The sequence below is a fragment of the Neoarius graeffei genome, chromosome 24 (assembly GCF_027579695.1).
Source record: "Neoarius graeffei isolate fNeoGra1 chromosome 24, fNeoGra1.pri, whole genome shotgun sequence".
NCBI lineage: Eukaryota > Metazoa > Chordata > Actinopteri > Siluriformes > Ariidae > Neoarius > Neoarius graeffei.
Genome location: NC_083592.1, coordinates 42,453,771 through 42,480,492, shown reverse-complemented (window position 1 = coordinate 42,480,492; position 26,722 = coordinate 42,453,771). Strand labels below are relative to the sequence as shown.

At 42.4% G+C, this 26,722-nt stretch overlaps 1 protein-coding gene across 2 annotated transcripts in view; it reads right to left on the bottom strand.

The window, feature by feature from the left end:
• The window catches only part of cspg4ba (chondroitin sulfate proteoglycan 4ba), a 53,341-nt gene extending 32,247 nt beyond the window's left edge, over window positions 1-21,094 (bottom strand). For both annotated transcript variants that reach the window (XM_060907265.1, XM_060907266.1), the window contains exons 1-2: window positions 20,892-21,094; window positions 6,555-6,718 (exon numbers count right to left, since the gene is read on the bottom strand). In XM_060907265.1, the coding sequence (XP_060763248.1) occupies window positions 6,555-6,718; window positions 20,892-20,949 (222 nt within the window). In that variant the 5' untranslated portion in view covers window positions 20,950-21,094. The remainder of the gene's footprint in view (window positions 1-6,554; window positions 6,719-20,891) is intronic.
• Between the last annotated feature and the right edge of the window lie 5,628 nt (window positions 21,095-26,722).

Genomic DNA, 26,722 nt, shown 5'->3' with positions numbered 1-26,722 from the left:
ACATACTCCATACTTTGCACATGGATTGGCGACACCCTAGACAACATGTTCGATTTTCCAAAACATGAGATTAGTGTTAATCCAACACACTATTAATTTCCCATAGGCTACATGCTCGCGCTAACACACTGCGCACAGCGTCAGCAGGGAATCCCCTCCCCCACTTGGCTAAGAGTTTCGATTGTACAGGTCCTCGCAATCAGGGCTTCTCGCCAGAGACTTCCGCTACGGCTGAGTCTACGTCACTGAGGAGACGTGGGGAGCGATTTACGCCATTTTGACAGAACAAATTGAAAACATATATCACATGTCCACTCAACTCTCCACTGGGCCTTCTAGACCTGTGTTATACAAAGGTACCATTCGGAGGAAATCAGGTTCACAGGCAATAACTACTATTTTTTTTTTCGCGGTCTGGTTTCCTGCACTCTGATTGGCTGGCGAGTGGGTCCGTATCCTACGATATGGACCCCAGTTACAGACCCCGGTTATGGACCTCTGGCGACTCGCTCGTTCACAACAACAAACATGGTAGCATTTTTTGTCAACATTTATCTTTTTTTTTTAATAAGATTTATTTATAAGATGACCAAAAATCTTATAAATTGTTGCCAGCATTTCTCAGGAGAATAGCATTAATTTTACAGCATGGATAGCGATAACGACAGTCTTCCCAGCAAAAGTGAGTTTTACTACCCTGAGGAAGAAGAAATAAAAGAAAACATTTCAGGAGAAAGCTAAAAACCTGTAACTGTTGCTAACGCTGAGCAAAAACATGGCTGAATCCTGAATGACTCAATTTTGTATAAATAGGGGACTACATAGGCGGCAAAATGTAGTTTTTTTTCCTGCCATGGAAGTGCACTTGTATACCGAGGAGGAAGCAATTTGCATTACAGCCGTGAATGAGGATTCAAAATGGCGGCTCGGCTCGGTTTTCCTTTTCGGGCGCTCTCGTTTTCTGTTAGAATTTGGTAAAGAAAAAAATAAATATATTATTTACCAGCTTAAGGTCGGTCCGTATGGTGAAATACCGTGACCTCGGCCTTGAATACTGACCTCGGTCCAGTGGGCCTCGCTCAGTACTTTCAAGACCTCGGTCACGGTATTTCACGATACGGACCTCCCAGCTGATAAATAACACATACACATATATGTTACTAAAGTAACAAGTTACTTACAGGGACTGTAGTGGTGATGTAAACAAGCTGAATTTAAAAAACATGTGTGTTTTATCATTGTAACAAAACTTTCTATAAGGAGAAGTTTATTTAGCATTTAAGGAAGGAGTCTCCAGTGTCAGAGCTTTGCAACACAGTCAGTATGTTTTCCACCATGGGGAAATCTTCAAGCTGTGTCAAACCTTCCTTATTAACCTAAAGAACAACTTTTATCACTGACATTCCATAACATTAAATGTAACTTTAAACTGATGTGCAATATGCTGTTCTTTAGTTAATAAATATGTTATTGCTGGCAAATTGGTGTGGTACAATAGGAATAAAACGTGCCATTATTGGAAAATTCTGTGTGGTAATGTGACTCAACCCGAGCACTGATTAGTTTCCTCTAACAGCATACATTGTAATGTAAAAGAAGCAGCATGCCAGTTTCCTGTGCTACAGACTTCAGTAGGTATGACATTACCATATCATGGAGCAGTACTACTTGGATAGACTTGTCAAGTCTTGTATAATAGCTGTATGCTGTTGTAAGACAACGTATGATGTATTCACAATACGGAGGTCCCGTCACAACTGAGAACTGGATCTCCAAAACCAAAACATCAGGTCAAATAATTACTTTGAATGAGGTGACCTTCACAAGAACGCTACTGCTATCAATACAGTCAGAGGTACTGTGGATCAAAATAGCTTTCACTGATGAGACGTTATGAGGAATCCCACTGAATAACTGCAGGATTTTTCTTTTATGTATTTATGTGTTGCAAAAGCACTTCTTCTTCTTCCTTGTCCAGCACTATTGCCAGGTCCATGTGGACCCTACTGATCCACGTCATATTAAAGGGGAACTGAAGGCAACTTTATATATTACCAAAATTCTATTTCTCTCATTTTATAAAAGGTAGGAACGCATTCCTGACAGCTATTTTGTCACTGCTATAGCAAGTTATGAGTGTTTGAAATATGCTATGTAAAATATATATACCAGTCCGTATGTCAAAGCAATGGCCGTAAACTAAATTCGCCGAGACCTGTGCGAGACATCATAGGACGGAAGTAAAACGTACAGCGGAAATCAAAGTGACCAACATCTGCCAACATTGTCAAAAGATGCACGTGCCCTCTTTCGCATGCTGACATAATCAAGTCGGAATTTTTCCGTGTCCGAAATCGCTCCCTACTCACTATATAGGGCACTATATAGTAGGGATGTCATTATGTAGTGCTGTCCGAAACCTTAGTCTCATCTCATCTCATTATCTGTAGCCGCTTTATCCTTCTACAGGGTCGCAGGCAAGCTGGAGCCTATCCCAGCTGACTACGGGCGAAAGGCGGGGTACACCCTGGACAAGTCGCCAGGTCATCACAGGGCTGACACATAGACACAGACAACCATTCACACTCACATTCACACCTACGGTCAATTTAGAGTCACCAGTTAACCTAACCTGCATGTCTTTGGACTGTGGGGGAAACCGGAGCACCCGGAGGAAACCCACGCGGACACGGGGAGAACATGCAAACTCCGCACAGAAAGGCCCTCGCCGGCCACGGGGCTCGAACCCAGGACCTTCTTGCTGTGAGGCGACAGCGCTAACCACTACACCACCGTGCCGCCCCGAAACCTTAGTGAGAATTATTTACACCCTATATCGTGCACTCAAAGTATCCCACAATGCATCACGAAAAGTAGTGTACAACCAGTGGTCACTAATCAAAGCAATATATCCCATCATGCATTGTGGTCGCGCTGAAAGAAATCAAATTAAAAGTCTCAAATTTAGGGCAGCACGATGGTGTAGTGGTTAGCGCTGTTGCACAGCAAGAAGGTCCTGGGTTCGAGCCCCGTGGCCGACGAGGGCCTTTCTGTGCGGAGTTTGCATGTTCTCCCCGTGTCCGCGTGGATTTCCTCCGAGTGCTCCGGTTTCCCCCCCAGTCCAAAGACATGCAGGTTAGGTTAATTGGTGACTCTAAGGCCAAGTTTACATTAGACCGTATCTGTCTCGTTTTCTTCGCGGATGCACTGTCCGTTTACATTAAAACGCCTGGAAACGCCGGGAAACGGGAATCCGCCAGCGTCCACGTATTCAATCCAGATCGTGTCTGGTCCGGTGCTGTGTAAACATTGAGAATACGCGGATACGCTGTGCTGAGCTCTAGCTGGCGTCGTCATTGGACAACGTCACTGTGACATCCACCTTCCTGATTCGCTGGCGTTGGTCATGTGACGCGACTGCTGAAAAACGGCGCGGACTTCCGCCTTGTATCACCTTTCATTAAAGAGTATAAAAGTATGAAAATACTGCAAATACTGATGCAAATACTGCCCATTGTGTAGTTATGATTGTCTTTAGGCTTGCCATCCTTCCACCTGCAAGTGGTAAGTGACTTGCGCACAGTGGCTCAGTCCCGAATCACTGCTCGCGTGCTCTGTGAGCTGCGCAGGGCCGGAGTGCGCACCCTCCAGAGGGCACTCGCTGTTCAGGGCGGAGTGATTTGGAGCGCAGCCGCTGAGGAGGAAGCGATGAGCCGCACTGACACATTTCAACTTACGTGCCGAATTAGTCATGTGATTAGCGTATCCGTGTATTGGCGTTGCTGTGTGCACGCTAATCGTTTTTAAAAACGTTAATCTGATGATCCGCTGATACGGTCTAATGTAAACCCCACCTCAATTGACCGTAGGTGTGAATGTGAGTGTGAATGGTTGTCTGTGTCTATGTGTCAGCCCTGTGATGACCTGGCGACTTGTCCAGGGTGTACCCCGCCTTTCGCCCGTAGTCAGCTGGGATAGGCTCCAGCTTGCCTGCGACCCTGTAGAACAGGATAAAGCGGCTAGAGATAATGAGATGAGAAGTCTCAAATTTGATTTAATAAAAGGCAGCGGCAAAGAAGAAAGTATTCAGCCTTGATTTAAAAGAACTGAAAGATGCAGGTACTTTGTATTGATTAATGTGGGAAATGCGCTCAGTATAATATGGATTTATCACAAAAATACACGCATGTATTTATTATTTTGAAAACCCACCAGCCACCTGATCTGGCACGTTTTAACTGTGCGACAGTAATGACGTAAATACCAGCACGACGGACTAGTGTCCGAAAGCGTTTTTTTTTCCCCATTTAACCAATGGTTGGAAGTCGTATGGAATAATCTCCATCACTGATGAAGCTGGCAAGTCTTGAAATTAATCTAAATTGGAATGATATGGTGATCTGGCCGCTGTGTAAACAGTTTTCAAAATGGCGGCGCCGATACTTCACGTTTGAAGTCTTGCATAAGTCTCGTGAAGATCGCGCGGATAAGCGACGCCTACTGCGGACCATATGAACTACATTCAACATGGCTAAAAACCGAAAAGGAGGATAAGTGTAATATAATATGCCAATACGAGTCACGATATAAGGTTAATAAAACTGAAAATGTAACTGAATAATACGTTAAGAAATAAAGCAAGTTTAAAAATGAATTCAGTTCCCCTTTAACTGGAGCATAATTTTAAGTCGGATGCCCTTCCTGCCACAACCATTCACACCTATGGGCAATTTAGAGTAGCCAATTAGTCTAACTGCATGTCTTTGGACTGTGGGAGGAAACCCATGCAGACGTGGGGAGAACATACAAACTCCACACAGAAAGGCCCCCATCGGCCACTGGGCTTGAACCCAGAATTGCCGCTTTTCCACTACAAACGCGGCTGAGCCGTGCCGTGCTGAGTCGAGCTGAGCGGGGCTGTTGGAGTTGCATTTCGACTACAACTGCGCTGAACCGTGCTGGCTGGAAGTGGGTGGACACATTGGGTGGAGTTAGCGAAAGTGGGTGGACGTCACGTGATGTCGTTAAGCAGCGCAAACAGTGACATCAGTGACAGTGGCGGAACAAGTCAGAGCCGGGCCGGGGGCGGGGCAAATGACCGGGCCCTTTATTAAAGCTTATCATAACATCATTTTAGGCTACAAAATGTCCGCAACTGCGGTGTTTACCAATTTCAACACTACCGGGTGCAACTATGTTATTTAGTACATCAAATCCTTCAAACGAACATGTAACTCAGAAACAAAAAACATTAGGATACTGTACATGGCTCATAATAAAACATCAATAGCCTATACTGCGCACATTATTTGAAGGGCATACGAATGAGCGCTCAGAGGTTGCAACGGTGACAGGAAGAGTCAGAAATAAAAGGAGGGCGGTGCAAACCTCACTGAATGCACTGTGTTTACCAATTTCAACACTCCGGGGTGCAACTATGTTATTTTGTACAGTAAGTCCTTCAAACGAACATGTAACTCAGAAACAAAAAAACATTAGGCGACATACTGTACATGGCTCATAATAAAACATCAATAGCCTACTGCGCACATTATTTGAAGGGCATACGACGAGCCTTGCGCACCGCGAACTCGTCCACGATGCTCTGTATGTCACTGATTCAGTGATCTTTTAAGCGGTAGTCTCACGACCCGAATAGTAAACAATAAACATGGAGGACATGGAGTCGTTAGTGTTGCTGGTCTTGGTGCTGTGGCTTGTTGTCACCGACAACGCGGACAGATACTGGCAAGAGCGTATAGATGAGGCGAGGCGCATAAGGCTTCAGAAATTCTCGTAATTCGTAATTATTCTTCTTCCGGGTTTGCGGTGTTTACAGATCCCAGCGTGCTCGCGGGGCGTGTGTGGGCATGTGAGGACACTCCTCCTCACCAATCAGTGCACAGGGGAGTGTCTGCTCACGCCCCTAGCCCCACTCAGCTCGGCTTGGCTCGCTTCAGCCCCACTCCAAAACGGTGCGAGTTTTAGGGGCTAAGCAGGGCTGAAGCGAGCTGAGTCGTGCTGGTTTTTGGTAGTCAAAACGCGAGCCGTGTCGGGCTGAAGTGAGCTGAAGCGAGCTGAAAAAGGGTAGTGGAAAAGGGCCAAATGTTCCTGCTGTGAGGTGATGGCGCTAACCACTACACCACCGTGCCGCCCATATTACAAAAGCACTCTTCTGCTGACTTCCTCCGTCTCTGACACAGCAAAATATCTAAAGTGAGAAGTCATCGTGGCTCATACTATCACTACTCCTCTCACACTCTTTCAGCTCCTGAAGTAGTGCATCCTTGAGAAAAGAATTAAGTGCTATACGCATTAAAAAGAACAGCTACATGTTGAAAAATGTTGACGGAAGGTTATTATTGGACTTGACCATCGTCACTGTGCGCTTAAACACTGCATACGAGTACATGCGTTTTCATTTCCACAGCTGAACTGATTGAATACGTCTGATGAGCTGAAAGGAACTGACGTGTGTATTTCAGTGAGTACAGTGCCTCACACACACGCTGTACAACGTGCTTATTATGATGATAGACATGTTCGTGACTTGCCTGAAGTCTGCCAGAGCTGAGTTCCAGTAGCAGGTAATCGGTTTGCCCTGCAGCCAGGAAAAGCACACCTCTCTGGCTCGACGTGCGGAAGCGGACGTGAAGTGTGTTGAGCTGAGTCGAATCTTTCACCTTCAACTGCACAAATCCATCGCCATAAAAGGAAGCTGAGACAGACAGACAGACAGTCAGTCTTTGAGACATACAATAAACAGGAAAATAAATACTATATTAAAATGTCATATACACTGATCAGCCATAACGTTTAAACCACTGACAGGCGAAGTGAATAACATTGATTATCTTGTTACAATGGCTCCTGTCAAGGAGTGGGATATATTGGGCAGCAATTGAACAGTCAGTTCTCAAAGTTGATGTGTTGGAAGCAGGAAAAATGGGCAAGTCTAAGGATCTGAGTGAATCTGATACAGGCCAAACAGTGATGGCTAAACAATTGGGTCAGAACATCAGCATCTCCAAAACATCAGATCTTGTGGGGTGTTCCTGGTATGCCATGGTTAGTACTGACCAAAAGTGATCCAATAAAGGACAGCCAGTGAACCAGAGACAGAGTCATGGGCACCCAAGATTCCATGCATGTAGAAGACCAGCCCATGTGGTCCGATCCCACAGAAGAGCTACTGTATCACAAATTGCTGAAAAAGTTAATACTGGCTATGATAGAAAGGTGTCAAGACACAGTGAATCAGAGCTTGGTGCTGCGTAGCCACAGATCAGTCAGAGACCCTTGTCCACCGCCAAAAGTGCCTCCAATGGGCACATGAGCATCAGAACTGGACCATGGCACAATGGAAGAAGGTGATCCGGTATAATGAATCACATTTTCTTTTACATCATGTGGATGGCTGGGTGCGTGTGTGTTGCTTACCTGGGGAGGAGATGGCACCAGGATAGACTATGGGAAGAAGGCAAGCTGGCGGAGGCAGTGTGATGCTCTGTACAATGTTCTGCTGGGAAATCTTGAGTCCTATGGATGTTCCATGGTTGCGGACCAAGTACACCCCTTCATGGCAACAGTATTCCCTAATGGCAGTATCCTCTTTCAGCAGGATCATGCACCTTGCCATTGTTCAGGAATGGTTTGAGGAACATGACAGAGTTCAAGGTGTTGACTTGGCCTACAAATTCCCCAGATCTCAATCCAATTAAGGATCTGCAGGACACGCTGGACAAACGAGTTTGATCCATGGAGGCCCCACCTCACAACTTAAGAGAACTTAAAGGATCTCCTGCTCACGTCTTGGTGCCAGATACTACAGGACGCCTTCACAAGTCTTGTGGAGTCCATGCTTCAAAGGGTCAGAGTAATTCTGGCAGCACGGGGACCTACACCATATATTAGGCGGGTAGTTTTAATATTATGGCTGATCAGTGTATACACAGTTGATATAGTTCTTAAGTGGCTTTTAAATGAATGCTTCAGGATTTCTCTCATTTAGCTCCATCTATTACACGTGTAGTGCCAGTCTTATCGCCACAAACAAGAATTACAAAACATTTTCCTCTACTGAGAAAACTGGAATACCTGCTTATTTGAAATGTCTTCATAATGAAAGTCAAAAGGTAGTTGAATTATTCAACAGGACTATGGTAACCACACCAACGTTACAGATTTGAAAAATCAAGTTAAGTTGAAAAACGATGGCTCTTTACAACTTTCACAAACAGACTCAGATTAGGCAGATTCTACCGTAACTGGATCCATTAACCACTTGCCCACAAAATAAGAAATTTTTCTTGTCCTTTTTTCAGTGAGGTAATATTTTCAAGATTGAAAATATGGTATTTGGTCTTCTAAAACAGCACGCCATTTAAAAATACACCGAGTATATCAATAAAAGATTTTTAAAGAATAAGGTTCCATTTCTTTGACATATCTGACAGACATAACTCCCATTTTAAAAATCACTTTCATTATCCCTGTTGCTATCGTCAGTGAATTTCTGTCAGATGACCTGACGATAGACTCGGCCATTATGGATCTTTGGTAGTTATCGTGTGGAAGCAGGCTTTATCATTTTTGGGTGTCAACAGATAGAGTTGAAATAGATTAACAGCAAAAAAACTATTTCGTTCACGAGAGAAGCCTGCAGTTATTTTTAAAACATGCTATCGTCAGTCTGTCAGTCAAATGCACCTGACGATAGCAAAATTCAAGCCGTCACCACGCACATGTTGACTGACGCAAAGAGGAAATTCTACTGCGCGTGATTTTTGTGACGGCAGACATTTACTTCTGGGCAAGACTTGGAGTTCTGACAGCTAGATTTCATCAAATAAATCAAGGTAAGATTTTCAGTCAGCTATCCTGACGATAGAAACATTGAGAATATATTTGTGCATTCATATTTAAATTTTTCTGGAGGAAAACTATCGTAAGTTGAGATAAATCAGAGCCACTTGCGACCCTTTCAGCCGACAGGCCATTTCAATGTGTTATTTCCCCGCGAAAGTGACACAGTCGTGTCTATCGTCACTGTTCTGACAATTATTGTTGATATATTTCAATTTTGAAAATAAATTTTATCTTTATTTCAATATTTTATTTTATTATTTGGTTCTAGTGATGAGGTATTTAATATTATTACTAAATTTGTCAGATTAATAATGTAAGAAACAGTTTTGTTGCTATTGTCATCTAGAGTGTCTGTCAGAATATGATGGTAGACGTTAGTTTGTCGGTCAGATTTTGATGATAGAAACCGATGTGTTTCTATTGTCATTTAGCATGTCTGTCATGTCAGGCTTTTATTAATTCGTTACCAGGACTACTGTCCTAAAATTTACTGTGAATGTCCAAGACCCCAAATGCTACTAGAAAAACTTAATAGAATGATCAAAATAATCAATTCAGCAATTTAAGGAGATGGGACTTAACTGGCCTCTGTTATGGTAGAATCTGCCATTAGAAATTGAGAACTGCAGAATACTATATATTTTTCTTCCATTCTATTTACACTTGTACCGAAATATAAATTAACGTGCATTTAGAGTAAGAACCACTTTTTATTTTTTTTAAATCAAATTTGGAGTTTTAGATTTGCCTGTTGCCTTTGAGGAAAGCTGAGATATGCATGGTTCTGCCAAAAACCACTGTAATATGCATGTACATGCGCTGGCATGCTTCGAGCCAACATCCTGTTGCCACTACAATAAAAGCCGAGCCGCAGAAAGACCTTCGGCTGCAGCTGTTTCGCTCTCTACCACTCCACACGGCCCTGTAATCTCCAGTGTGTCTGCACTCTCATCAACCGCTCAACAAATGTATGACCTCAGTGTTTATACACTCCTGAAAAGCCTTGATTAATGGCTTGGTTACATGTAGCATCTACTGTAGCACCAAAATGCAGTGTTGTAGTCGAGTCACTAAACCTCGAGTCCAGTCTCGAGTGCCCAGTGTTCAAGTCCAAGTCAAGAAAGAAAACTTCGAGTCGAGTCTGAGAACAAGACTCCAACTGCACCATTTGACGGTGGCTGTTGCTGCCTTTATGTGAAAGCGTCTCTGCTACTGTGTTGGACTAACGTTACTGCTCGACTGCCCCATTTTAGTTAATAGGCTACAGATAAAAAGCTTGTTCATCGCTCAGCAAGCCCCGCCCACTATCAACAGGGCAAATAACATGAGAGGGTTAACACTAGCTAGTTCATCACTCAGCAAGCAAGACCCGCTATCAACAGAGCAATGAACATAGCGTGTCACTTCCTTCTCTGGGTGGAGTCTTACCAAATGACGATTGAAGTTCGAGGTTGTCCCCGTCGTCTCCTCGATAGTTCTTCTACATATGGAACACATAGCGGTGCATTTTTTCCCACTGCACGAGAAGTCCATATAAGCAAAGCGGACAATCCTAGGGGCTTCTCTCCAGGCGTTTTAGTGCCATTAACGTTAGTTTGTTCCTGAACATGGCGTACGAACAGGTGAATGTGCAGTCTCTTGCACAAAATTAGTATAAAGATTAATGTAGATATAAATATCTTATGCCAAATTATTACAGCATGTTACAACAAGAGTGCTCTGAGAGCACAATATCCCCCGCTGGCAACTATGCCATAACTCTGGTAAAATGTGACTGAATTGAACAAAATTGCAATATGCATTTTACCAACATACAACAAAGAATCTTGCCAAGTTTCATGAAATTCCTCCAAAAACTGTGAGAGGAGCTGATTTCAGAAGGTGAGTACCCTTCGTGGGATGGACAGGCGGACAGACATCGTCACAACATAATCCCGCTTCTGGCCTTTCGGCCAGCGGGGGATAAAAAGTTAATTAAAAAAAAAAAAAAAAAAAAGTCCTCGTCTCCAATTTACGAGTCCGAATGCAGTTAATGCACAAGTCCGAGTCCAAGTCATCAGTGCTCAAGTCCAAGTCAAGTCACGAATCCTTAAAATTAGGGCACGAGTCGGACTCGAGTACTACAAGCCTGCCAAAACGGTGTGCACGTCTAAAAGAAGCTGTCAGATTTGTTTAAATATAAATACCATGGAGAATTCATGATACTGAACTGCATGTGTTTTTTTCAAACAGTTCTCTGAAATATCAGACACTGAACATCACTAAAGTACTGAAACAATTCCAAAGTTATACCACAAACAGGATATAAGAATACGTTTTTCTGGCTTGATTTAAAAAAATCCAAACAAACGTGTGTAAGAAACATCAGTCATTAAGAATACAGGTCATGTCATGTCACATTACATCACACCTGAGATCTGGCCTTCTATGTAACAGTGTGCGCATCCAGCTGTAGGTAAGGCATGTGAAATATGTGAATGAAATCCGCACTTAACCAAATCTAACATTATTGGCTAAAACAAGGCATGCAATTATGTAAGAATGTTTAAAAATGTTAGAAAGTTGAGACAAAAAAGATGATCAGAGAGACTTCCTGCACATTACCGACAACACTCATTAGATTGATGTGGTGTTTTGAGAACAGATCATTTGGGGATAACTTTTCCTTTCCCCAAGTATAATAAATATACAACCTAGTTATCAAGTTACTAAAATGGAATTAAGAAGAATATGCAGCTGAATACTCGATCCGGATTGGTCAAGTTTCTAACACTAGTTCAGCTGCAAGATTTATATGAACATGGTCATTCTGATATAATCTAGTTTCTATAGTAGCAACATACACAGGGACTTATATATCAGACACTCCACGTCAACAGATTCAAAACATTAGCGTTGACAGTGAGGTTTTCTGTGAAGAGACATATATATGTTATTTACCAGCTGGGAGGTCCGTATGGTGAAATACCGTGACCGAGGTCTTGAAAGTACTGAGCGAGGCCCTCTGGGCGGAGGTCAGTATTCAAGGCCGAGGTCACGGTATTTCACCATACGGACCGACCTTAAGCTGGTAAATAATATATTAATTTTTTTCTTTACCAAATTCTAACAGAAAACGAGAGCGCCCGAAAGGGAAAACCGAACCGAGCCGCCATTTTGAATCCTAATTCATGGCTGTAATGCAAATTGTTTCCTCCTCGGTATACAAGTGCACTTCCATGGCAGGAAAAAAACTACATTTTGCCGCCTATGTAGTCCCCTATTTATACAAAATTGAGTCATTCAGGATTCAGCCATGTTTTTGCTCGGCGTTAGCAACAGTTACAGGTTTTTAGCTTTCTCCTGAAATGTTCTTTTATTTTGTCTTCCTCAGGGTAGTAAAACTTGCTTTCGCTGTGAACACTGTCTTTATCGCTATCCATGCTGTAAAATTAATGCTATTCTCTTGAGAAATGCAAAAATAAATGTTGACAAAAATTGCTACTATGTTTGTTGTTGTTGTAAACGAGCAAGTCGCCAGAGGTCCGTAACCGGGGTCCGTAACTGGCTCACCAGCCAATCAGAGCGCAGGATTTGATGGAAACCGGACTGCGAAAAAAATAAATTTACTTTGTAAAAAATCAGAGGTAAAACTGTAATGTTAATATTAAGTTTTCTGACATGAGAAAGTCTTCTGGATGAAGGACTGATATTTCTTGGTAACATCATGACAAGCTGCACATTTTGTCTTGTTTAATTTAAGAGAAAGAAAAAAAGAGGCTGATGAGGAACCAGGTCTTTACAGCTGTTACAGTACAGCCCCAATTCCAAAAAAAGTTGGGACGCTGTTTAACTGGAAATAAAAACAGAATGCGATAATCTGCAAATCATAGAAAACCTATATTTCATTGAAAATACGTAGTAAAAAGACAACATATCAAATGTTGAAACTGAGAATTTTTATTTATTTAGAAAAACATATGCATATTTTGAATGTGATGTCAGCAACATGTATCAAAAAAAGTTGGGATAAGGCATGGTTACCACTGTGTTGCATCAACTCTACTTTTAACGACACTCTGTAAATGTTTGGGAACTGAGGAGACCAATTGCTGTAGTTTTGAAAGAGAAATGTTGTCCCATTATTGCCTGATAATACGATTTCAGTTGCTCAGCAGTTCGGGGTCTCCTTTATCATATCTTGTGCTTCATAATGCACCAAGTATTTGAAATGGGAGACAGGTCTGGACTGCAGGCAGGCCAGTTTAGCACCCAGACTCTTACTACAGAGCCATGCAGTTTTAATATGTGCAGAAAGCAGTTTGGCATAATTTGCAAATTATCACATTCTGTTTTTATTTACAGTTCACACAGCATCCCAACTTTTTTTGGAACTGGGGTTGTAGAAGTGATCTTGATTTGTTGACATTCCACAACATAACTATAAACTGATTAAAAAGTACATTTACTTTCTAACAATGGACAGCACTGTGAAAATGTCTTAGGCACATGTAAAGAAATGCTGTAGACCAAAAATGGCTTAAAAATAATGAAATGAAATGTTTCAACATTAAAAAAAGTATATAAACAATAGTAAGCCATAATAAATGAAACAAAGTCAATATTTGGTGTGAGACGGCCCTTTATTAAAAAAAGGTAGTCGTCTCAGGTACAGTGAGTGCAGTTTTATGCGGAAATGAGCTGTAGGTTTTACTGAGCATCTTACAGAACCAGCCACAGTTCTTCTGGACACTTTGACTGTCACACTCGCTTCTTCATTTTGCACCAAAACCCATCAGCCTTCAGTATGTTTTCTTTTTTAATCTGAAAAGTGGCCTCTTATGTAATATACTGCTCGGATACAAAATTTTTTTCTGTAACGTTTAATTTTGTGCTGGAAAACAAACGCTTGGACTCTAAGATGTTTTTGTATTGACTCAATAATGTAGAAGCCATAAAATAGAAATCTATAACACACAAAGTTTGTATGAAAAAAATAAGGTGCCTAAGACTTTTGCACAGTACTGTAGTTGTTAGAAGATTGATGTGGTATAAAACAGGTATAAAACACTTCAGGACATGGTACTATTTATATTTAAAAATAAAATAAAACCACCACCATGTCTTGCCTCATCACACCAGCCACTTGTTGATTGCTGTTATATGAAAACATGCACTACTATATTTTATTCCCTACAGAAGCAAATTGTTATTTTCCACAGATATTTTTAATGGTTAATGACATATTCATGAGTACTTTGCAAAAGGAGGGCTACTTTTTAGAAAGGCAAAAATCAGAAAACATGATCCATGATCCAACATTTCAATAAACGACCTTCAAAGCTAAGACCTATTTTCCCTTAACAAGTCGTTTTTTTCCCCAACTTGTCTAACCAAACATGTCACTTGCACTACCTGTTACACGTCCCTTGAAGGAACAGTCCACCGTACTTCCATAATGAAATATGCTCTTATCTGAATTGAGACGAGCTGCTCCGTACCTCTCCGAGCTTTGCGCGACCTCCCAGTCAGTCAGACGCGCTGTCACGCCTGTTAGCAATGTAGCTAGGCTCAGTATGGCCAATGGTATTTTTTGGGGCTGTAGTTAGATGCGACCAAACTCTTCCACGTTTTTCCTGTTTACATAGGTTTATATGACCAATGATATGAAACAAGTTCAGTTACACAAATTGAAACGTAGCGATTTTCTATGCTATGGAAAGTCCGCACTATAATGACAGGCGTACTAACACCTTCTGTGCGCTTCGGCAGCGCATTGATACGGAGCTCAGATATCAATGCGCTGCCGAAGCGCGCAGAAGGTGTTAGTACGCCTGTCATTATAGTGCGGACTTTCCATAGCATAGAAAATCGCTACGTTTCAATTTGTGTAACTGAACTTGTTTCATATCATTGGTCATATAAACCTATGTAAACAGGAAAAACGTGGAAGAGTTTGGTCGCATCTAACTACAGCCCCAAAAAATACCATTGGCCATACTGAGCCTAGCTACATTGCTAACAGGCGTGACAGCGCGTCTGACTGACTGGGAGGTCGCGCAAAGCTCGGAGAGGTACGGAGCAGCTCGTCTCAATTCAGATAAGAGCATATTTCATTATGGAAGTACGGTGGACTGTTCCTTTAAAGTCAAATCAAATCAAAATCAAATCAAGTTTATTTGTACAGCGCTTTTAACAATAAACATTGTCGCAAAGCAGCTTTACAGAATTTGAACGACTTAAAACATGAGCTAATTTTATCCCTAATCTATCCCCAATGAGCAAGCCTGTGGCGACGGTGGCAAGGAAAAACTCCCTCAGACGACATGAGGAAGAAACCTCGAGAGGAACCAGACTCAAAAGGGAACCCATCCTCATTTGGGCAACAACAGACAGCCTGACTATAATATTAACAGTTTTAACAGGTATAACCCTCAACTGTCCTCATGGGGCCGTCCTTCACAGGAGTGGGGCGATAAAACTCCGACCAGACACAGGGCACCAGGATGGATCAAGCAGGTCCGAGGGGCAGAAGAGGCCAGCATCTCAATCCCAGGATCAACATGTAACTCAGAGGGACAGAGGGGGGGGGGGGGGGGGGGGGGGAGAGAGAGAGAGAGAAAGAAAACATGTTGTTAGGTATGCCCTAAAAATGACAAGTATTAAATCTGTGTGGTAGGCTCGCAGAGACGAGAGTCTTTACATCAGGCATGACACACAATGGCATGTTAATATGGTAAAAAAAAATATATCATGACCTGCTCTGGCTGGATGCTTGATTGGGTGATGGGAGCACACTCCTCACCAATGATGAGATGCAGATGGGACCCTTAGGGCTGGCCAAGACAATTCAGTTACATTTCACCGGGTCTGGGACATGCGACAGAATGTCTGACGGCCGATTCCCTGCAGGCTACGATAGCCAGTCGAGGTCCACACCGTCTCCACCAAAAGATTTCCTGTTGACTCCATGTAACTCAGAGGGACAGATTTGGAGTGGGGGGGGGAGAGAAAGAAAACACAGGTGGTTAGGTATGCCCGATGTCACCTGAATAAGTAGGAACAGTATACATATTGCACCGAGTACAAGCAGGGACTCCGGCAACTAACTATGACAGCATAACTAAAAGGAGAGAGCCAGAAGGTAACACAGGCATGAGGGAGCCCCGGGACATAAAGCAGCCAGCCACTGCACCGTCAACAAACTCGAGTGAGCAAGCGAGTGGGGACTGACAGCATCCATACATCCCAGTTTACCAAAACACTCTATGTCTGAGGACCCTCCAGATCTACTCCTTTACCTCATAAACATCATTAATAAAAGGCTTGACTAAACAGATATGTTTTCAGCCTAGACTTAAATGCTGAGACTGTGTCTGATTCCCGAACATTACTTGGAAGGCTGTTCCATAACAGTGGGGCTTTGTAAGAAAAGGCTCTGCCCCCTGATGTAGCCTTCACTATACGAGGTACCAGCAGATAGCCTGCACCTTTTGATCTAAGTAGGCGTGGCGGGTCATAGAGGAGCAGAAGTTCACTCAGGTACTGTGGTGCGAGACCATTTAGTGCTTTAAAGGTCAATAGTAGTATTTTATAATCAATACGAAATTTGATTGGGAGCCAATGCAGTGTGGATAAGACAGGCGTGATGTGGTCATATTTTCTTGTTCTAGTAAGGACTCTTGCTGCGGCATTTTGAACTAACTGGAGCTTGTTTATGCACTTATTGGAACATCCAGACAGTAAGGCATTACAATAATCCAACCTGGAGGTAACGAAAGCATGGACTAGTTTTTCTGCATCATGCAATGACATTAAATTTCTTATCTTTGCAATATTTCTGAGATGAAAGAAAGCTATCCGGGTGATGTTATCAATGTGAGTTTCGAATGAAAGACTGGGGTCAATAATCACTCCGAGGTCTTTTACTGCTGCACGTGAAGAAACAGAAAGGCCATCCAGAGTTACTGTGTAATCAGAAAACTTACTTCTAGCTGTATGTGGTCCTAGCACAAGTACTTCAGTCTTGTCAGAGTTAAGCAGAAGGAAATTTATAAGCATCCAGTGTCTAATGTCCTTCACACATTCCTCAATTCTATTAAGCTGGTGTCTCTCATCAGGTTTTGCAGAGACATACAACTGTGTGTCATCAGCATAACAGTGGAAACTAATACAATGTTTACGAATAATATCGCCCAGAGGTAACATATATAGAGAAAAAAGCAGTGGACCCAAGACAGAACCTTGTGGAACACCAAACTTTACCTCGGTACGTCTAGAAATATCACCATTTATATCAACATACTGATAACGATCAGTTAGATAAGACCTGAGCCAGGAGAGGGCCATTCCCTTAACTCCCACAACATTTTCTAGTCTATCCAGAAGAATGGAATGATCAATGGTATCAAATGCTGCACTAAGGTCAAGCAACACAAGTAGCGAGACACAGCCCTGATCAGACGCCAACAGTAGGTCGTTTACTACTTTAACCAGTGCTGTCTCTGTGCTATGATGAGGTCTAAATCCTGACTGATACATTTCATGGATGTTATTCCTATGTAAATATGAGCATAACTGCTGTGCCACAGCTTTTTCAAGGATCTTGGAGATAAAGGGGAGGTTTGATATTGGCCGATAATTGGACAGCTGACAGGGATCAAGGTCAGGTTTTTTAATCAGGGGTTTGATAACTGCTAGTTTAAAGGATTTGGGTACATAGCCAATCATAAGAGAAGAATTTATTATTTTTAGAAGCGGTTCAATTACTCCAGGCATTATCTGTTTGAATAGATGTGTCGGTAAGGGATCTAGTACGCAAGTTGAGGCTTTTGATGTAGAGATTAATGAAAGTAATTCAGTTTCTTTTAGGGGAGTAAAACATTCTAACTGATGATCTGATACAGTTATATTGTTAACTACGAGGTCACTTTCATTGTCTAACCTTAAATTAGTAGTTTGAATTTTTTGTCGGATATTCTCAATTTTGTCATTAAAAAAATTCATGAAGTCGTTGCTACTCCATACTGCAGGTGTGCATGTGTCTATAGTGGACTTATTCCTGGTTAATTTTGCTACAGTATTAAATAGGAATCTAGGATTATTTTTGTTATCTTCTATTAGGGAGGAGAGATATGTTGATCTCGCAGCACTAAGAGCTTTTCTATACTTCAGGAAGCTCTCCTTCCACGCCAATTTGAACACTACCAATTTTGTTTGACGCCATTTACGTTCCAATTTTCGAGTGGTCTGTTTTAAAGTGCGAGTGTCATCATTATACCAGGGTGCTAATTTTTTGTCTCTGACCATTTTCCTTTTTAGAGGAGCTACATTATCTAAAGTATGGCGGAATGTTGACTCTAAGCATTCAGTTGCCTGATCGAGTTCTGCAGGGGCTGACAGTGACCCAATCAAAGTTGACAGCTCTGGGAGATCATTTATAAAGCTCTGTGCAGTAGTTGACGTGAAAGTACGTTTAATACAGTAGCGTGGTGAGGTGCATATATTATTACTCAGACATATTTTGAATGAGATGAGACAATGATCTGAGATAACTTCAGACTGTGGAAGTATGACTATATTGTCTACGTTTAATCTGAATGTTAGTATTAGATCAAGGGTGTGACCACCATTATGGGTCGGTCCTATGACATTCTGCTTAATCCCGACTGAATCTAAGATGGACACAAACGCTGTTTTTAAAGGGTCTTCTGGGTTATCAAAGTGAATATTAAAATCTCCGACAACTAAAGCTTTGTCTAAGGAAATAACCAAATCTGAGATAAAATCTGCAAATTCAGAAAGAAACTCAGAATATGGCCCCGGGGGCCTGTAAATAATAAGTAATGGAATTAACTGGGTAGACTTATTTTTCGAGGCTACATACATTATATGAGTATGAAGAACTTCAAATGTATTAAATTTATAACCAGGTTTGTGTGTTACACCTAGATAATCGTTATAAATAACCGCGACGCCTCCTCCTCTGCCAGTTAGACGAGGCTGGTGTATATAACTGTATCCAGGAGGACTCGCTTCATTTAATGCTATATATTCATTTGGCTTAATCCATGTTTCAGTTAAACACAGTACATTAAACTCCTGATCAGTAATGAGTTCATTAACCATTAGCGCTTTAGATGTAAGAGATCTAATATTTAATAGCCCCACCTTTAGATCAAAGGTGCTGGCAGCAGCTGTACAGTCAGTCTGATCTAATTTTATATTGATTAGGTTACTGGAACAAACTCTCTGAAAATTTCTACCTTTTTGTTGAGCTCGGGGAACAGACACAGTCTCGATGTAGTGAGCCCTGAGTGACGACTCTGTGCAGCTAGCAGACAGTCGGTTTAGCCTGTTCGTCTGCTCCCTGGCCTTGGCTCTGGATTGTCAGAAATTAACTAGGCCTGTTCTGAGACTATGACCTATGCTGCAGGAAATGAGAGCAGCACCTTCCCGAGTGGGATGGATACCGTCCCGCCCTAACAGGCCAGCAGTGCCCTCAAAATTAGCCCAATTATCTATAAAGCCCACACTGTTTTCAGAGCACCACCTGGACAGCCAGCAGTTCAGCGACCATAACCTGCTGTAAGCTACATCGCCACGCCGCATTGGGATGGGGCCAGAGCATACTACAGCATCGGACATCGCCTTCGCTAATTTAAACACCTCTACAAAGTTACTCTTAGTAACCTCAGACTGACGAAGGCGTATATCATTAGCTCCTGCATGGATAACTATCTTTGAGAACCTGTGCTTGCCTAGGACCCTAAGATTACCTGCTATGTCCGGCGCCCTGGCTCCCGGTATACACCTGACTAAAGCTGCTGGTGCCCCTAAAGGCTGAGCTAATTTCACGTGCCGTATGATAGAGTCCCCTATAACCAGAGCTCTTTCAGGTTTCTCAGTGGGTGCATCACTAAGGAGAGCAAACCTGTTCGACACGTGACGCGGAGAGGAGTGGTGCTCCCGTGGGCGAGCCTCAGCGGTAGCTTTGGCTCTACGCTTATGCCGCCGAGCCGTCACCCATTCGCCCCGCTGTAAGGGCTCTAATGCCGGAGTTGGGGGATTGCTAACTCCACCTAGGGCGTCCAGACTTTCCCTAACAGAAACTACACTGTTCTCACGCTCACTAACCTGCTCTAAAGCCTGGACACGCGCTTCTAGCACTGAAATCTTCTCCGTCAGAGAGCTAACTAATCTGCACTTATCACAAGTAAAGCTAATAGAGCTATCGCTAGTGACGGAGGAAGAATGACTAAACATCCTGCACTCAGCACACTGAACAGGCTGAAGGTGTGCCATGATGAAAAGATTCACGTACCTTAAATGAAGATCTGTTGATATTAAAGCAGATCAGATGTGGATGGCCTCCGCTTGTGGACTTTACACAGGAGGAGAGAAAAAGAAAGCTTCCGGTCTCGGCGTTCTTCCGAAAAAAGAAAGAGAAAAAACCGGAAAAAAAACCGGAAAAAGGAAAGCGAAAGTGAAAAGTACAAAAATGAAAGCGACAGTATAATAAAAATGAAGACGATACTGGAAATTTATTTATAGAAAAAAAGTTAAAAAAGGATTAGTAAGTCATTCAGTCTTTAAAGTGAACATATCGTACAGCCGCTCTGTGTATCATATCGTGCCGTACCGTGATCATACCGAGCCTCTCTTCAGCATCACTGATCATCAGTCTCCCTTTAACACACTGGGCGAGTTCACAGCACCGTAGAGTCGATATTTCATTTAAAACGTGCTTTCATGTGGAAATAGGAGCTATAAACTCCATGATATTATTCAGAAAGAATGTTTAAAGAGAAAATACAGTCTATATATTTCATATTTAGGTCGCTATCAGTGGAATTACAGCGAGTAACTAACGAGTGAGGAGGAAAAGAGAGAGAAACAACTATTTCTTAGGATGTTTATGCAAACCAGGAAAAATACTAAGGCTTTATTTAACCAGCTGCATAGAAGGAAGTCGTTTGTTTAAGTAGTGAAAGTAGTTTTTGTTACTATTTAAGGAAAGTTTGTTGGTCCTGGAACTCACTCACCTCCTCGGGCCACTGCAGCCAGCACCAGCAGCAACCACACTGAAAGGAAACTCCTCATTTTCTCCACTTTGTTTTTACTCCGGTTCAACACAAAATTCCACAAAACGACGGGACATTTTATTTATTCAAACATTTAAACTAAACTAAACCAAACTCCTTCAACCAACTCAACCACTGCCTACATTCTCCATGTGGCTCCGCCCACTACAACTCCCCTGCACTACAGGGCTGTATCCCAAATCACTACATCATATCCCAGAAAAGTGCACTACAGGGCTGTATCCCAAATCACTACATCATGTCCCAGAAAAAGTGCACTACAGGGCTGTATCCCAAATCACTACATAATATCCCAGAAAAAGTGCACTACAGGGCTGTATCCCAAATCACTACATCATATCCCAGAAAAAGTGCACTACAGGGCTGTATCCCAAATCATTACATCATATCCCAGAAAAAGTGCACTACAGGGCTGTATCCCAAATCACTACATCATATCCCAGAAAAACTGCACTACAGGGCTGTATCCCAAATCACTACATCATATTCCAGAAAAAGTGCACTACAGGGCTGTATCCCAAATCACTACACCACATCCCAGAAAAAGTGCACTACAGGGCTGTATCCCAAATCACTACACCACATCCCAGAAAAAGTGCACTACAGGGCTGTATCCCAAATCATTACACCACATCCCAGAAAAACTGCACTACAGGACTGTATCCCAAATCACTACACCACATCCCAGAAAAACTGCACTACAGGGCTGTATCCCAAATCACTACATCATATCCCAGAAAAACTGCACTACAGGGCTGTGTCCCGAATCACTACATCATATCCCAGAAAAACTGCACTACAGGGCTGTGTCCCGAATCACTACACCACATCCCAGAAAAACTGCACTACAGGGCTGTGTCCCGAATCACTACATCACATTCCAGAAAAAGTGCACTACAGGGCTGTGTCCCGAATCACTACACCACATCCCAGAAAAACTGCACTACACGGCTGCGTCCCGAATCACTACACCACATCCCAGAAAAACTGCACTACAGGGCTGTGTCCCGAATCACTACACCACATCCCAGAAAAACTGCACTACACGGCTGCGTCCCGAATCACTACATCACATTCCAGAAAAAGTGCACTACAGGGCTGTGTCCCGAATCACTACACCACATCCCAGAAAAACTGCACTACAGGGCTGCGTCCCGAATCACTACACCACATCCCAGAAAAACTGCACTACAGGGCTGCATCCCAAATCACTACATCATATCCCAGAAAAACTGCACTACAGGGCTGTGTCCCGAATCACTACATCACATCCCAGAAAAAGTGCACTACAGGGCTGTGTCCCAAATCACTACATCACATCCCAGAAAAAGTGCACTACAGGGCTGCGTCCCAAATCACTACACCACATCCCAGAAAAACTGCACTACAGGGCTGTGTCCCAATTCACTACACCACATCCCAGAAAAACTGCACTACAGGGCTGTGTCCCAATTCACTACACCACATCCCAGAAAAAGTGCACTACAGGGCTGCTTTAAGCTGTTGTGTTTTCACCATGACTTCTAGCATGAATTATTTCAACTGATGGTTCCTGAATGGTATAAATGGTTGACTCAGCTGAAAGATAAAACAAAACATGCTTTCATCTGGACATGCTATTCTATTTATTGTACCGTTCAAACGACGACTAGTCCTCTTTAATAACACACCACTGTTTGTGTGTTATTGTGTATATGTGTGTGTGTTATATTTGCATTAGCACTTAAACATAATGAACTTTATTTTTTTATTGTTGTAATTTTTGTTAATTATGCCTTAGATGTCATGGTAATGTGTAAATAATGTAATGTATAAATTGTAAAAAAAAAAAAAAAAGCACTGAACACCACAGTGTTAAACAGAGAGTAGGTGAGAATAAGGGTTCCCTCTGTTTAGTTCCTCTGGTGTTAGCTTTCTGTTACTATCTCTTATGTTAACGGGTCGGCTTTGACCCGTGTCTTAAATCAGCCATAAAATACCCTAAAAACAATTATTTATCATCCAATTTGTTTCTTACCTCTTGGTTACCTTGTTAGGCTCCCTTATCCATGAAAAGATTGGTTTTAATATTTTTGTTGTGGCCCCCTGGGCCTTTCTTTTAACAGCATACCCCTCGTTTTCAATATAAAAAAGTGCTCAAATGAACCTCAGGAGAATAATGTAAACAAATAAAAGGTTGTTCTGTTACTTGACTATTACTGAGGGGTATTAGATCACATCTCTTACATGTTCAAAAAAAAAAAGATTTTAATTTTATCAACTATGGTGTTTTGGGTCAATTTCGACCCATATATATTTACTTCAAGAAAAGGGCAAAAAACAAGTCTTTTTTTTTTCAAAAAATAGAACTTTAATACAAATATAAAATGAAAAGCAGAACTAGTAATAAATAATTTTAAAAAATATAATAAAATGATTTTTATGCCATATTTGTCTGGCTTACTGGGCATGTATTGCCGGAACGGGCATTTTCCACGGAAAGGGAGAAAACGTTCATCTACGTATTGTCACCTCTGGCCCTGGGTTGAACATCAGTGGAAGGAGTTGCACCCATCTCCCCCAGACATCCCTGATGGGAGCAAGCTTGTCAGATTTTGCTCTGGTGTCTCTGTTGTCAAATCTGAGGACTCTTGATATCATTCGAAAGGTCTGAAGTGACATTGTTGCCTGGAAAATATTCCTGCCTGTCGATGCATCCCAGAGACTATCAGTGGCCTCATTGCTGGATCTGTACACTCCAGCAAGGAGAAGAACACCAATGTAGGCATCCAGGCATTCCTCATCAATGTCATTCCACATGTTGCCATGGACTTTTTTTCCTTCAAGGTTTGTCATAGCAATTATGACTTTTTTTAGTGACAATGGCATAAACAGATCAAAACATGACTTGATGTCACTTACTCTCGTCACAGCAAACCTTGTGATCCCAGGGTCATTTTGATGATATTTGCAGCCAGGGGCGCCGCTTGGGGGGGGGAAAGTTAGGACGATTCTAAGGGCCTGGCACTGACAGGGGGGCCTGTGAGGGATATTAATATTATTTTAATAGTATTGCCTTGTGTAAGTTTTTGAAATAAAATATTTCATTTCATCTGTTAAAATATGCAAATTATACATGGTTATGATTTGCTATAACATTTTTCTTGAATTATTTATGATATTGTCATTTCACCCCTCCTCCCTTTTTACTAATGGTACAGTCTGATTCTGGGCGCGGGACACGTAAAATGTGTAGCTCCGTGCATGCGCAGAGCTATTAGCGCAGCTTAGAGCAGCTGGCAGTTTTTCTATGTGCGCAACAGAGGTGAACATTCTAGGGTGGGGTTTACATTAGACCATATCAGCGGATCATCATAACGTTTTTAAAATGATTAGTGTGCACACAGCAACACCAATACACGATTCGCGTGCACACAGCAACACCAATACATGGATACGCTCGGCTCTGCAGGCATCCTGCGCTCCAAATCACTCCGCCCTGAACAGCGAGTGCCCTCTGGAGGGTGCGCACTCCGGCCCTGCGCAGCTCACAGAGCGCGCGAGTATAGCGCATGAGCTGTGATTCGGGACTGAGCCGCTGTGTGTGTGATGCCAGCGCATATCACTTACCACTTGCAAGTGGAAGGATGGCAAGCCTAAAGACAATCATAACTACACAATGGGCAGTATTTGCATCAGTATTTGCAGTATTTTCATACTTTTATACTCTTTAATGAAAGGTGATACAAGGCGGAAGTCCGCGCCGTTTTTCAGCAGTCGCGTCACATGACCAACGCCAGCGAATCAGGAAGGTGGATGTCACAGTGACGTTGTCCAATGACGACGCCAGCTAGAGCTCAGCACAGCGTATCCGCGTATTCTCAATGTTTACACAGCACCGGACCAGACATGATCTGGATTGAATACGTGGACCCTGGCGGATTCCCGTTTCCCGGCGTTTCCAGGCGGTTTAATGTAAACGGACAGTGCATCCGCGAAGAAAACGAGACAGATACGGTCTAATGTAAACTTGGCCTAGAAGTTGCTAAGCAGGAGCAGGTGTGATAAATTATGAAGTCCGGATATCACACTGTGTGTGAAAAAAAAATCACCTTTTTTCATAGGTATCTTTATTGTATAATTAAGTCTAGATGTTTTGCCATTGTTCATGTGTGGGTTTGTTGTTAAGTATTTAACTTTAATATTTTGCACATTAGCAGGCGGCACGGTGGTGTAGTGGTTAGCGCTGTCGCCTCACAGCAAGAAGGTCCTGGGTTCGAGCCCCAGGGCCGGCGAGGGCCCTTCTGTGTGGAGTTTGCATGTTCTCCCCGTGTCCGCGTGGGTTTCCTCCGGGTGCTCCGGTTTCCCCCACAGTCCAAAGACATGCAGGTTAGGTTAACTGGTGACTCTAAATTGACCGTAGGTGTGAATGTGAGTGTGAATGGTTGTCTGTGTCTATGTGTCAGCCCTGTGATGACCTGGCGACTTGTCCAGGGTGTACCCCGCCTTTCGCCCGTAGTCAGCTGGGATAGGCTCCAGCTTGCCTGCGACCCTGTAGAAGGATAAAGCGGCTAGAGATAATGAGATGAGATTTTGCACATTAGCTGTGGTCATAGATATCATTGCTATTGTTCATGTGTGGATTTATTGATACTGTTGCTAAGTATTTAACTTGAATATTTGAACATTTGCTGTGTTTTCTAATAAATGTGTGATGCCTAAAAGAAACCAAAAACACTTAGTGGATTTCTTGCAGTGCACTCTGTAATTGTATCAAAAAACTAGTGTAGTTATTCGTCAAGGCATACATTTGATCACATACAATAAGTCAATAAATGGAGGAAACAAAGGAATACATTTTGTAATCCTGATTATTGATGATGTTTGCTGGAGGGCTCTGGAGTATCCATAATGTGCATACAGAATGTTATAAATCCATACTGATACAGTGATGCATGCAATTTCTCTCAATACAAACATTTGGATTGAATGAACTCCATAGGCTACTGAGTGGCCTAATAATAGTTGCTCATAAAAGAAAAAATATATATCTTCCATATATATCATGGAATTTTCATTTTAAGGCAACAGTCTATTCAGTCTAATTCTGACAGTTCTGCATTTAAAATGTTCATATACCAAATAATTGTATCACCTAAACTTGCTAGGTAGCTGATCACATGCATAGTAAAGTAGAAGTGCCAGCCAAAAACAGACTTCAAATTCAGTTGCTTGAGCTTGAAAATGTTACCGGGGGGGGGGCCCTAAATTATAATCTTTCATAGGGCCCAAGATTTCTAGCGGCGCCCCTGTTTGCAGCAGCTGTCCTGTCATGTACGTCAGGAGGTACTGAGCTCCAACAGATGTTGCCACTTTTGGATCTGAATGTTTCAGCAGGAGCAGCTTCAGCACCGGTGACGACCTCATCAGACTGATCAGATGTGTCTGTGTCTTCCGGTTGAAACGCCACATCATCTTCCTCCTCAGAGACCTGCTCATCTCCATCACTATACTCCTCTGTGTCCTCTGCCTCATTATCAGCAAAGATATGATCCAGAGCTTGGCTTACATTCAGTCCTCTTCTCATTGTTGCATGCTGTAAATTGGAGATGTGTACTCTGCAAGTCACCAACTCTAAACTCAATTGGCCTTACATGCCTGGACATGTCTGTCTTTGTTTGTTCTGTCAAACAGGCAAAGAGAAAAGCCCCTGACTGAGCCCATGTTTACATTAGACCGTATCAGCGGACCATCAGATTAACGTTTTTAAAACGATTAGTGTGCACACAGCA